This window comes from Lagopus muta, chromosome 1, assembly GCF_023343835.1.
Source record: "Lagopus muta isolate bLagMut1 chromosome 1, bLagMut1 primary, whole genome shotgun sequence".
Taxonomy (NCBI): domain Eukaryota; kingdom Metazoa; phylum Chordata; class Aves; order Galliformes; family Phasianidae; genus Lagopus; species Lagopus muta.
This window is the reverse complement of record NC_064433.1, coordinates 26700274-26713495: the sequence shown is the minus strand read 5'-3', so window position 1 is coordinate 26713495 and position 13222 is coordinate 26700274. Positions and strand designations below refer to the sequence as shown.

The following is a 13222-nucleotide window of genomic DNA, read 5'->3' as shown; positions in this document are numbered from 1 at the left end:
TTTCTGTTCAAAAAACTAAGTCAGTGGGAGCAAATAAAGACCCAAGAAACTGCTTGGATCAATGCAGAGTATGAGAGCAGTCATATCATTTGAGAAATGCCTCATGGAAATATCTGCTACTTGTGGAAAAGGACAGGAGAACGACAAGAGCAGTTACGCTCTGGAACTCCTCATGAGCAAGTTCATCATCTATAATTCTATCCTTCAGTTCCAAAGTACACAGAATATCTGTCCCACGACACTCAGGAAGACACACGGGACTCAGATTTAGTCTTAGACAAAGATCTGTACTGTACACCTTGAAGTTATTTAAAATGGAATAAGATCTTCAAGAGACAGTCAATTAAAGAGCAAATTATATCTCAGTACATATTTGGAAAGTAGCACTTTTTCCATGAGGAAAAATAGGCCACATTAAAAAGTGAACAGCTTAGACTTGACCTCGTCTTACTAAATCTGTTTTTCAATAATGTTTCTTCTTCCCTTCTTTTTTTTTTTTTTTTTTTTTTTTTTTCTTTTCTGTTATTTTAAAATCAGGGAAATTTAGAAAATAGGGTATAATGGGCAGATATATAAATCTAAAAATTAGTTATCCAACAGCGAACACTTATTTGACTTCAACATCCTGGGAGTCTTAGTAAGAGCCAGCAAACATTTTCACTGTCACACTTGATTGTTTTTCTGCGGCATCATCTCCAGCAGCTCTAATTCAGCACAGTATGAGTACAGAGAAGAAGAGAAAGGCTGCCTAAAAGCCTTCCACGTCTTCAACATTTGAGTGCAAACCCTGACAGTCAGAACTTCCTCACGCACTTGACAAAATGCTTCCAGGTTTATGTAATTAGAATAGGCCACTGCACAAAACAGCTCTTACCATAATCTCTCAGATCAAGATCAGCAGGAAATTACATGCACTGTGTTGCTACAAACAGAAAGACGAACTGTCTTCCAAATACTGTCAAACTCCACTATTTCACGAACCACTCATTTTAAGATCTATTTTTGATTTTTCATTCTCCTCCATTCCCCAGCATTAACTGCCTCTTACATTTATGCTATGTCCATTAAACAATTACTTACCTACCTTGCCTTCTTTTTTCTCTAAAGTTACTTCTGCTAGCTGCCTATGCAGCACAAGCTGTCTAAACAAGCCTTGAAAACACTTCATATTGCTTTAAAGAGAGAGCTCCGGAAGCTCTTACAAGGATGTGATAAATGCTGAAACATACAAGAAGATCTGAAAGGATGCAATCTTCATTTTTAACACTATCCCTTTTTACAACACATCTGTAGAACTAGCCAAAATTTCTAAACTGTGATGAAAAAAAAGAAATTAGCTACTACACTTTTTTTACTCACACCGCATTTAAAACCATTGTTTTTGATGTAAACCTACTGTGAAATAGTTCCAATAGTTATGAAATAAAAGCTATTCCTTACATGTACACTTTTAAGATGAGGTCATCCTTTGAATCTCCTGCCAGCAAATCTGCAATACTGAGGACCGCGCAGCCGAAGGGCCGTCTGTATTGTACGTTGCAGGCATTTTTCTTTTCTCCAGCTCCCATTCGCCCTGACAAACAAAATATACATTTGATGCATAATGTACAAAACTGTCTCCCTTAAAACCACAGAAGGGAGGCAGGGAGCAATCCAGCTCTGTATGGTGACAGCTCTGAGTATGTAGTGCCAAGCGTACTCCGCAAATCTAGTCCACCACTGTCTACACTACATTAGGATAACAAATGGTTCAGGAAACCCATTAATGATGTGTTGATCTCGTAATACCAGAGGTACTGCTCATCCTCTCATGACCTCGAGTCCGCAGCTCTTCCTGATACTCAGTGACAGCTCTACTTGAGACACCACCAAATAAAATTTAGTGTTCAGACATGACAGAGTGTCCACCATTTGCTGTCCAATAACAATATTTTACTGTGGCTGTTGTTACTTCTGATTTATATGAGAGGTCTTGTGACTGAACCACTACAGTTTAGAAATCAAACGCTGCCTCCAAGCAGGCAACTTGCTAGCAGGGGGATAAAACTGCAGAAATCGAGGAGAGATGAAACTCAGGGAGAAAAAATGATAAAGGGCAGAAGAACAAATTATGGTACAGAAAGAAGGCAGTCAAGGAAAATGGAGTTGAAACAAAGTATTTTTCTATTTTATTTAAATGCAATTCATCAGTCCTCTTGTGGTGTTTTTGATAGATGAAACTGCCCTCCTTCTAACCATTTTATTCAATTATGTTCTGGTAGCTATGTATCTTTCCTACCAAGTCTTAACTTGTGACAAGAAAAGCCTCTGGCTGTATTTGCCACAGGCAATGCCTCTTCCGTATATTCTATACATCACAGAAGCTAAAAGAGTAATTGTTCACTTTCACACCACAAGGCATATAAATGTTATTTTAACTTTTTAGCATTTCAGTCATTCGTATATAGACTTGGCTGTGAATATATTTTATAACTACACAGAAGGGAAAATTCTATGCCACATTGTTCTTTAAAGCATTTACTCTCCTCAAATTAAGTCATATTACACCACAATTTACTACACTTTCTCTCAGTCCTTGCCAATAAAAATGCAATTATTTTGATATTCCAGTGAAACACTACAACATCATGAAAGTCCAAGGAAAAATCATCCGAGTTGTCAAACAGCATTTACTCTACAATAAATTGTTTCTGAACTCAGCGCAAGTTATAACTACCATATTTGAAAACAAAATACCTTGCAAAGAAAGGAAAATATATTTAGTAATGCAGTGATGCAACTAGGGAGACCATTTACAGAAAAAGGAATAGATCTAAGAGCTCAAAAGCAGACCCAAAGAATCTTGCTTCAAATCAGCACAACCAGGTTAACTTCTTTAAATATATATGCAGCACACTTTTTGACTCTTCAGCTTTGTTTCAGAGGACACAATATCTGCCTGTACCGTCATGGATTAAAATTATTACATGACATTGTTCTCTTACATCCTTCTCCTCTTTATAAAGAGATCAGGAAGAAGACAAAACTTATCTGAACAATTTCATCAGATGCTATTTAATTTCTAGGTAAGTTTCCCATGAACAAACAATGCTTGAAATTACTCTCTTTGTAACAAGAATGGACTCACCAGTGACAACTCCATCATTTTAGTACAGTTCACATATGATGCCCTAATTGTCTTTTGCAATATTAACAAAAAATACTGTATCAAAATTCATCTGCACACTTGAAAAATAACACAAAAAAGTGCTGAGAAATTCATGGCAATTTTCCCATTAGAAGAGAGGCATTTGCTTCATGAAATTTATACAGAGACTTTGCAAATCTAACAGATCCCAAAGCTGACCCCAAGTGGTTTTCTTCACTGTTATATACCTACCAAATGTCAGATTTCTACTCACAGACCGTTATACCTACCTATTCGAATAATGTGCACAGTGATATAGATGTCCTTCCTTAGTTCACTGCTACTCAAATCCTGCACAAGATCAGAACCTCATTATTTCTGCCTCCTGATTAAAATGTGATATTTTAAAAGATCTTTATGCATTGTTTTTATTGCCAGTAACAGTAATAAATGAACAGTGAGGTCATTTATACAGAATTAACAAATTATCTATTTAACACTTCAAATTGGTGGTCATGCACTCAATATGTCTGACCTAAAATATCATGGGCAAGAATTTGTTGTAAGGCAGCAAAATGGGAGAGGACAGAAAAGATTCAACGCGTGCCTTGAGGAGTAATGGTGCTTTTGTGCAACTCCTAATATCTTGAAGTTACAAAGAACACTGCACAAACCATATTTTGGGCCTAGAAGTCACAAATCTTTGTTGAAAGGAAAAAGATTGCTATATATTTGCACATGGAGTACATACATCCACATATTGCCAAAAAACATTCAACTTGGGATTTTAATAATACCTGTTAACCACCCTTTAGAACTAATAAAGTAAAAGCTTAGGGAGCACCACTGAGTCAACTACATAAATACCCAGCATAAAAAGGATTGAGAATAGGAATAACTCACCACAAAAAGAGAACAGTGTCTTTCAGGCTTTTCTGGACATTTTGGCAAACCATTTCTATTCAGTCTTAAAAAAAATCGTTCACTGTAAGAAAACAAATACAACAGATACTTTGAACAACACTACAGAAAATTAGATCTCATACTGATCTTATTTTTAGATGTACCTTTGTCAAGATATAAAAGAATGAAATAATTGCTTATTAAAAGGCTGAAATGTATCAAGAAAAAAAAAGGAAAAGACTAGATAAGAGCAGTTAATCATCTAATAAAATTACTGAAAACTCAATGCAAACTAGAAGACTGATTGTAGTTTGAAAAAAATGATACTGTATACCCTAGTCCATAGAGCAATAAAATTCTATATCCTAGAACTGAAATTAGATGCGAGTGATGTTGTATTGATTCTTGCTAAACAAATGTCAACATTGCCACATTCGTATTCAATCAATATTCTTTTTCAAAGACAGGAAGATAAATGCCAGGGGACATTTTTCCTGCCTAACTCTATGAAAATTTCTTTCTAGACTACACTGATTTTAGTGATCTTATAAGTTCCAGCAGACAAATTTCATTTTCAGAATTCTGTTCTGCAGTCAGCTGCAGGGTGCCAAGTACTGCATCCGATACAAATAACAACAGTGATAGTAGAGAGATGCAGAGAACTCTTATTTTGGAGTAAAAGTGGGCAAAAGAACCACTGAAAGAGAAATTACTCTTTGAAAAATTCCTATTTGATACTAGCTTCATCATGGACAATCTCTAGGAGAACTTGTCACTTTCATGAATGGAAAACTTTGGAAAATTCAAGCTTTCCATGGTTTGGGTAATTTTGTACTAGATATATATATATATATAGTAGACATATATATATCTAGATATATACATAACCATAACATTTATGCATTAAGAGACATGGAACGTGGGAAAAAGCAGAGGACTAACAAATGGTAAGTTGTACACAATACAAACAATAGAACAACACTATTTGATAGAGCAAATTCCCAGCTACAAAACACTGTTTCTCAATACAGTCACACCATTAGCTATGCATTTTCATCAGTGATGAAAAAGAACCTGCATGCCATGCTAATGAAAATCTGCACCAGCAGAGGTGACCCACTGTTTCACAGCTGCTATGATGGCAGTGGTGCTAGGGAAATGTTGCCCATGCAGTCCACTTTCATTGATCCAAACAGATAGAAGTCAGAAGGTGCTAAATCCAGACTATATGGTTGGTCTGGTAGGACAGTCTTGTCACCAATAACGACGCCAGGAAACTGCCATCTTCAGCCTCATATTGGTTCAATAGATCCCAACAAACTTGCTTGCAGCGTTCCTTCTGTTCGATACTCAAGTGTTGCCACCATTGTTTCCAATGCACTGAAGCCAGCTCTGTATATAGTCCCCTGGCCATAATCCGCCAATTCGCACAGAGAAGCTGACTGAGACAGTCTTCATTTTGTGACATGACAGCTGTGCACGGCTTTCCAGAATGTGATTTGTCTTTCACATCACTGTCACCACTGAGGAAACACATCATCCACTGCCTCACTGTGCTCACATATACTGTTCAGTCTCCATAAACGTTCAGCAAGTGTTGATGAATACTAATGGGTGCCATTTTTTCCACATGGAGGAATTCAATTCCACACCTTTGCTTCATATGCACTTCCATGTCAGACATCATTGTGTCAGACTGCCCCTCTGCTGCCATCTGTCACACAGCAACAACATATAACAGAAAACTGGTTTCAAGGTTCAGCCTCTACTGCCATATCATCCACCTCTGACACCATGAGCTGATATAATAAATTCGGAGGCACTACTTTCAGAGCAGCCAGTGTATCTGTTACTCTTCACAGTTTCACCCCCAGCCCTACCTGGCCAGACTGTTGAGTCTGGACAGCCTGTAATACTCAAATAAAACAAAAAAAAAAAAATCCAAACTGGGATGATTGCAACTGGTTTTCTTCCAGCTGTACCCACCTCTCCTGCTTATTCCAAAAGCTAAGCATGCTTTAGCACTGCTCTCAAAATGCAGCTGGCAAATCACAAGAAATATGTTGGATAAGATGTGACACAATATAGTCTAATTAAATTTTTATTACACCAGCATTTGCTTTGTGCAAAATCTGGATCAATCATTCACAGAATCAGTCATTCACATTGAAAAGGACCTCAGAAGGTCTCTAAGTCCAACCTCCTGCACCAGCCATAAAGTCAGATAGGCTTACTCAGAGCTCATCCAGTCAGGCTTTAAAAATCTCCAGTGATAGAGGCTGTACAGCTCCAGCGGACAATGCCTGACTATCCTCAGGTTTTTCCTTACATTCAGATGCAGCCTTTCTTGTTTCATTTCTTGCTTATGTTAATTAATGGCACTGACCATCTTGCAGGTACAGGCAGATGCCCGTTAGCCCCCTCCCCAGGTTGACCTAGGCCCACTGCCTCAGCTTCACTCCACAGGCCAACCAGTTCGAGGTCTTCTGCTGAATTGCCATCAGTCACTCATGTCTGTCTTGTACGAGAGGATCCAAACTAGCATGGTTTAACCAAAACTGCACAGGAGGGAATAATCTCTTCTCTAGACCAGCTGGCCACATTAATGTTATAGCCCAAGTCACTGTTAGCTTCAAAAGCACATTTCTTAGAAGTTATGACTGCAGAGTACTTCATTAAATGACTGCCACTTACCCAGGCTGAACCTACAAATGCCTAGCCTTTTTTCTTGGGAGCATTTAAAAACGTTTGTGCAGTCTTCAGCTATGTAGGTTTGGGTTTTTTTCATCAGACAGCATAAAAGGCAGAACCTAAGAATAGTACAGTTGAACTCAAATACCTCTGAGTGCATGAAAATGTTATTTTCTCAGAAACATTCCTGTTTCATGATACAGCCAACTTCTGCAGCTTTTGTCTCCATGGAAACTTTAAAACTGAGTTTTAAAGAATGTTTACATGGATATATTTTTTTAAGAGAAACAAGTTGGTATTTTGCTGTTGATTTAAAAACGTTATTCAACAGACTTATGTCTTTTCGTTTACATTTACTTCCTTCTCAATATCAGAAAATACCATAAGAAAGCACAAAGCTTTATTTATGGAATCTCACGCAAAGTCCATATTTACTTATATTATGTACTTAAAGTTAAAGCTTTAGGACCCATTTTGTTGGATAATGTGCAAAACTAAAGAAAAAAGAAAACAAGCCTCTGTTCCAGCAGTAATAATACAACTTTTGTGTGCTGAAACCTGCAGTATTCATTAATATAAATTTGATCAACACAAGGTGATTCTGAATTTTACCACCTTACCTTCTTCAGTCTGTAGGACTATGTAGAAGGAATATATATTTGTATACACACATACCTTGCTGCATTTTTTTTTGCCTTTAAAGAAATCACTAGAAATATCAGTTTAAAGAAAATACCATTTAACAAGAAACTGTCTACCAGTGGATAAACTATTGTCATAGTTTACCTAGGAACAGGCAAATGCTGAATTTAGCTGAGAGTGTTCTCTTTCTTCACTGAGCATACTTTCTGCAGAAGCCAAAGGCACATCCTTTAAAAGCTTCCTACTCACTATCCACATGGATGTGAAATTTGCAAGTGCTGCTTACACTCACAGACCATGAGATTATGATTCACAACACAATTAAAAGCCGAAGACTTTGGTCGCACCACAAAGAATTGCACTGATTGCAACAGACATGTAACGGTTGTGCCGATCCATTTTCCTCATCTGAATTTGAGATTTTGTTTGACTGAAGCATGGGACGTAGCAATGAGAAAGGCAAACTGAACACAATAACCCCCCCAAAATCTTAATCTTTGTTCAGTGCTACAATGCGTTTCAAGCAAAAAAAAAAAAAAATAGCACCAGTTACAGTTCAGATAAAAACAGTTACCTTTGAACATTACCACAGAGCAAATGCAGATATACTTGCAAGATCATGATAATAAAATAACTTTTTAGTAAAATATAGAGAGCATTCTTGTTTATAAACAATTCAGAGTATTTCCATAGAGAAAAATGGGTTAGAAAATGATGGAGGAAAGTAAACAGCCTTTCAAAAACAAAATAAAGACTGAGAATTCCCAAGATCTGAAAGCTTGGCTTCAAACAGTTGCAAAAGCTCCAGAGGGTGAAATCTAGGGCTAGGATCTTATTTCACAGCAGCTTTCTCAGCAGTCATTTACACATACGTATATACAGCAACCACATACAGCAGAAATCCCAAAGCAGAAATATCTTTCCTTTCTATGAAGATGATTTGATTTTAGTTTAGATTGCAATGCATTTTTTATGAGCACCAATCTTCACAGATAAATATGCTGCACAGATTTAAACTCTGCTGTCTTCCCACCGAAAATAAGGAAATAACTAATGCTGGAGAGATTAATTTAAGAAGGTCAGTGAGGGATTTCTGTACTGTAACTTCCCGTGTATTAGTGAAGCAACAATGTGTTCCAAATCTGCAGGCTTAACACAGGAACTTAAAAGAAACACTGCCACAAACTGTTCTGTTTTCATCAGCGACCCCTATTTTCTCAGTATTAGCAGGAAAACGTTACCAGTCACATGTTAGCAGTCTAGACAGACTGCTTGTTCTATGATTTATAAACACACTATCAAAAAACAAAACAAGCAAGAAAAATAGCCATATGGCATACACTTACAGTGAAGCTGCTCATCCAATACTCTGAGCACAACTTCCCTTTCTGACATCTTTGCTAGTGGCCCCTATGTAAATAAAGGTTTTAGTGTTTTCTAAACTAAATGCTGAGAGACAATAAGAGAATATTGATGTGCACTGCATGAGCTCAGGTCTACCAAATTCCAGAACACCATTAGGGGATGCTTACTAAGAGCTAGAATTTGGATTTACTGAATGTTCAGCCTGGAGAAGAGAAGGCTGCGGGGTGACCTCATTGCAGCCTATCAATACCTGAAGGGAACCTACACCCAGGAGGGGAGTAAACTCTTCAAAAGGGCTGACAACAGCAGGACTAGGGGAAATGGTTTTAAGTTGAAGGAGGGAAGATTTAGGTTGGATGTTAGGGGGAAGTTCTTTACTAGGAGAGTGGTTAGGCCCTGGAACGGGCTGCCCAGGGAGGTTGTGGATGCCCCGTCCTTGGACGTGTTTAAGGCCAGGTTGGACGGGGTCCTGGGCAACCTGATCTGAATGTGTATGTTTGGTGGCCCTGCTAGGCAGGGGGGTTGGAACTACATGATCCTTGGGGTCCCTTCCAACCCGGGTGATTCTGTGATTCTGTGATTCTGTGATTCTGTAATGTGTAGCTAAAGGGTCATTGACATCATAAAACCACAGTCAGACACAGAAGGCTGCCCTTTTACTTAGGGGTGAAATGCAGAGGAATGTGGTACAAGTCATAAGTTACTGAAGTAAATAGACAAAAAAGCCCTAAAAGTATTCTTAATTACAAACTAACTGAATGGTAGATGTGCCAACAAGACTTTGCAGTACAAGATGTTCCACAGTAAGTCAGTCCCCGTACTTTAACCCTTTTACATACTTTTGTGAAAACCATACTCCCATTTCAGGCTGAAAAAGAAGTAGCAATGAGCAAAGAGGGAAAGGAAGAATGAGTATCAGAAAAAAAAGATTTCAGCCAATTTCAGATAAAAGCACTATCAGAAACTAAAATAAAATCACCAAACCAATATTATGATGCTATAATGAAGCTTATCATCACATCTAGATGTGCTGACAATGGGAAGAACAAAAAATATTTCGAATGCTAGCTTTATGCTGAGGAGTCAAATTTTCCGTATGTTAGAGGTAGAGTTAATGAGGAAGGAAGGAAAAATGAGAGAATAAAGGGAGATGGGAGAGGAGAGTGGTGGAAAAGAAAATCAGATAAATATATTAGCTAAAACAAGCTCCACCTTCCATCTCTTTACTAACAGAAGACAGCCTTAAAAAATCAGTTTTTGCCAACACACTCTGTATTGTATTATACTCTATTAATATTTGCAACTGTATTTTAACTAAAAGGTGGTACTACACATTTCCTGAAAAGATTAACAAGTTACATTGGAAAATGACAATTTAAAATTATTTTTTGGGGAAGTACTAAGAGTGAGAGGAAGACAATGTGTTTTTGAAAAGCAAAAAGCACACTGGAATCTCTCATCATGTATTTTCAACTAAAAACAGAATACAACCAGAAGCCAGAGCCTTCTGTAATGGTGAGCTTAGTCTGCCACCAATGATAAACATTTTGCAGCACAGCATTATCGGCACACAGACCTACAGATCCCTTAAGCTGAATTACAGACTTGATCATTATCCCAGCACCTGGCTGAGGCAACAGCATGGATACAAGAAGATTTGCTGTATTTTTACCCCAAAGATGGAAATTCTTTGGAATTTGTAAATTTCAAAGAGGAATTGGTAAAAGTGAAAGGAATTTAAGGATATCCCACTCCTCCAAAAGCCCAAAGGGGTATTCATCTTCATTTGGGGGCTTAAAAACAGCAATGCTGTGTTGTCTTGTGATGTCTCTGCCTTTTATCAGACCCCAGGACAACGAGTTCTTGCTAACACGATCCGTAAGCCCATCAGAAAACCTCTGCTGTTAAACATCTCTGATAATTACTTAAACTTGTCACAAATACACCACGAGTGGTGCACATACACACCTCTATTCTAAAACTTCACTCAGTTCTAAAGAATAATCTATCATTTAACCTTCAAATGGTAAAACACCAGCTAGAGCAGAGGTTACTCCTTGCAATGTTTTCATCACAGCAATTAAAAGCAATAATTTCTCCTGTTGCTTTTCAGTTTTTACACTGCAATCAGTATGAGGGCTATTTGTTAATGCTCAAGAAAGACCTACTCCAGATCAAAGGTTTCTCTCGGGTTAGTTTATCTGCTGTAAAATGGGTATGGCTATCCAAGAGAATCTCTATATAAGTGAGCATCATCACTCCTACCATAGCAAGTAGAAGATATCAGAAAATCTCTGAAACATTTCTTTCACCGAAAATGAAATTCCATAAGAGTAACTGAGATATGTAATGAAACAGCTAATATCTAACACACTTCAATTGGGAATAATTAATCTGTATTTGTTGATTTAAGAGCATATTAGAAATACAATGAAAGAAACAAGTTATGTCTTCTCATAAATACAAAACCTTTAAAGAAATGAATTTTAAAAGCCTTCCAAAAGCAAATTCTTGCTAAACTACACTCATACCTGTCTTTGCCAACTCATTCCTACCCCATTCTACCTCAGTTATGAAATGCTATCCACAAATTTGGTTTCCTTGCTGGAAATTCTCCCTTACAAGTGTTAAAATGTTACAAAAGCTGCCTTACAAGCAATAAGCAGAAAAGTCTAGGCAGACCAGCCAATGCAAACGGTCTTGATGAAATGCCAGCTCCTCAAAAAAGACTTGGAACACTACCCTGAAGCAAGAGGTTATTATTCTCTTACAGTTCCTGAATGGTTTGAATTTAAAAAGCAATTTATCAAAATTCTCACTAATCACAGCAAATTACACAGTATTGCACAAGGTTAGATTAATGGAATGATCTATAAAAATGAGTACTATTAAAACATATAGAACGTCTTAAAGCCAGGATTAACCTTTCTGATCACTTGGCAATGAGTGGCAGTAAAGATCCGTAGAAAAGACATTTGTTACACAAACCACCAAGGCCAAAATGTTTGGAGGACACAGCTGTGCCAAACATTCCTTTTGTACACATTCTGCCTGCAACGTAAATCACATCTGCTTATACTACTGCTGTTGACAAGTAAATAAAACTGAGCTACCAAAAACGACTTACTTATAAAGGAAAGATATATTTTTGCTATTGATATCTGAGTGCCATGCACATGAGATGCTAATCCAATGTCACTTTACTTTCTATAAGACACATTGGAGTAATTTTCAACTTAACTATAATACCATCTGTGGAGAATGCCTGCTATAATAAAGGTAAAAATATCCAGTGCTTTTATCTTCCTTCAAAGAGACCATTTGAAGTAAAGTAGGCATCCCCCAAAATACCAAGTACAATGGAGAAACATGACAGAGATATAGAAATCTTTATAAGATACACACCCACCGATTTTGAAATTTCTCATTAGTTAGGATATGTTCCTGTGAAGTTTCTAAATCCCAAACAGACTTTTCAGGTCAAAAGCAAACTGGGGACAAAGAATTAAAAGAAATCCTTGTTACACTGTGAGAGGCAAGTTGCATGAACATGGTAACTGACAGACTCTAGTTCCAATGTATTTATTATTGACTTTAAATGTCAAGCTACTAGCTAGCACAAGTGTTTCTACTCTTCTTTAGGGGTTGTTTTTCACTGTAAAACAAATGCAAATGTAACTAATTGGGCAAACTGACAAGGCCAGCATTCTTCCTTCTGGTATGAAGGAACTCCACAGCAGGGAGCTTAATTCAGTATTCTCAGGCAAACAGCATTATTCACTTGATACGCAACCTTTGCATTTCCCATTTGGAGTAATCCACCTGACTGCAACCAAGAAACATCTTTGCTTATCTTCTCTTGGTAACTCCTACTCCAGAATTTCTCCTCATTCTAGGATCAAGAGATGTCCTATGACGCCTGTTACTTCACTACCCTGCCAAAATAGGCCTGAATATATTCTTGCACATCAGAATCATTCTGTTCACAGTGAATAATGGGAAAGAATGTTGCACAGTTTAAGAAGGGAAGCTTTTAAAGTTTCTGTAAGTTCAAGTTTCTCCTTCAAGCTGCTGCTTATAACCATATGTATACTTTCAATCACATCAAATGCAGTCTTGCCCACTTGTGTAAATTACCAGGTAGCTTATCACAAACAAAGCCAATAGTAGTGAGTACATCAGTCAGTATAAAGGATAACACCAAAATGAAAAAAATAGCCACCTTATTCAATGAAGTACACACCACTGTTAACCATTCTGTGAGATATTTAGATATTTTTATTCTAAATGTGTAATGGATTGTTAAAAGAGTAATGGCCCCTCTTGAAAAAATGATTTTTAAGTTTCTACCCTCATGCTAAAACTCCAAGTCCTGAATGAGCAGAATAAAACCAGGCTCCTCTTGTGTTACCTTGTTTCTAAGGAGGAACAAAACGGAGTAATGAGTGACTCAACTAGAATGAAGGACATCAAAATATCTGACAAAGCCAAGAT

The 13222-nt window shown here is 37.4% G+C and overlaps 1 protein-coding gene across 4 annotated transcripts in view; it reads right to left on the bottom strand.

Annotated features, from left to right (window-relative positions):
* The window catches only part of DOCK4 (dedicator of cytokinesis 4), a 240727-nt gene that overhangs the window by 120970 nt on the left and 106535 nt on the right, over nucleotides 1–13222 (bottom strand). For all 4 annotated transcript variants that reach the window (XM_048943492.1, XM_048943510.1, XM_048943503.1 and 1 more), the window contains exons 9-11: nucleotides 4031–4112; nucleotides 3418–3478; nucleotides 1441–1573 (exon numbers count right to left, since the gene is read on the bottom strand). In XM_048943492.1, the coding sequence (XP_048799449.1) occupies nucleotides 1441–1573; nucleotides 3418–3478; nucleotides 4031–4112 (276 nt within the window). The remainder of the gene's footprint in view (nucleotides 1–1440; nucleotides 1574–3417; nucleotides 3479–4030; nucleotides 4113–13222) is intronic.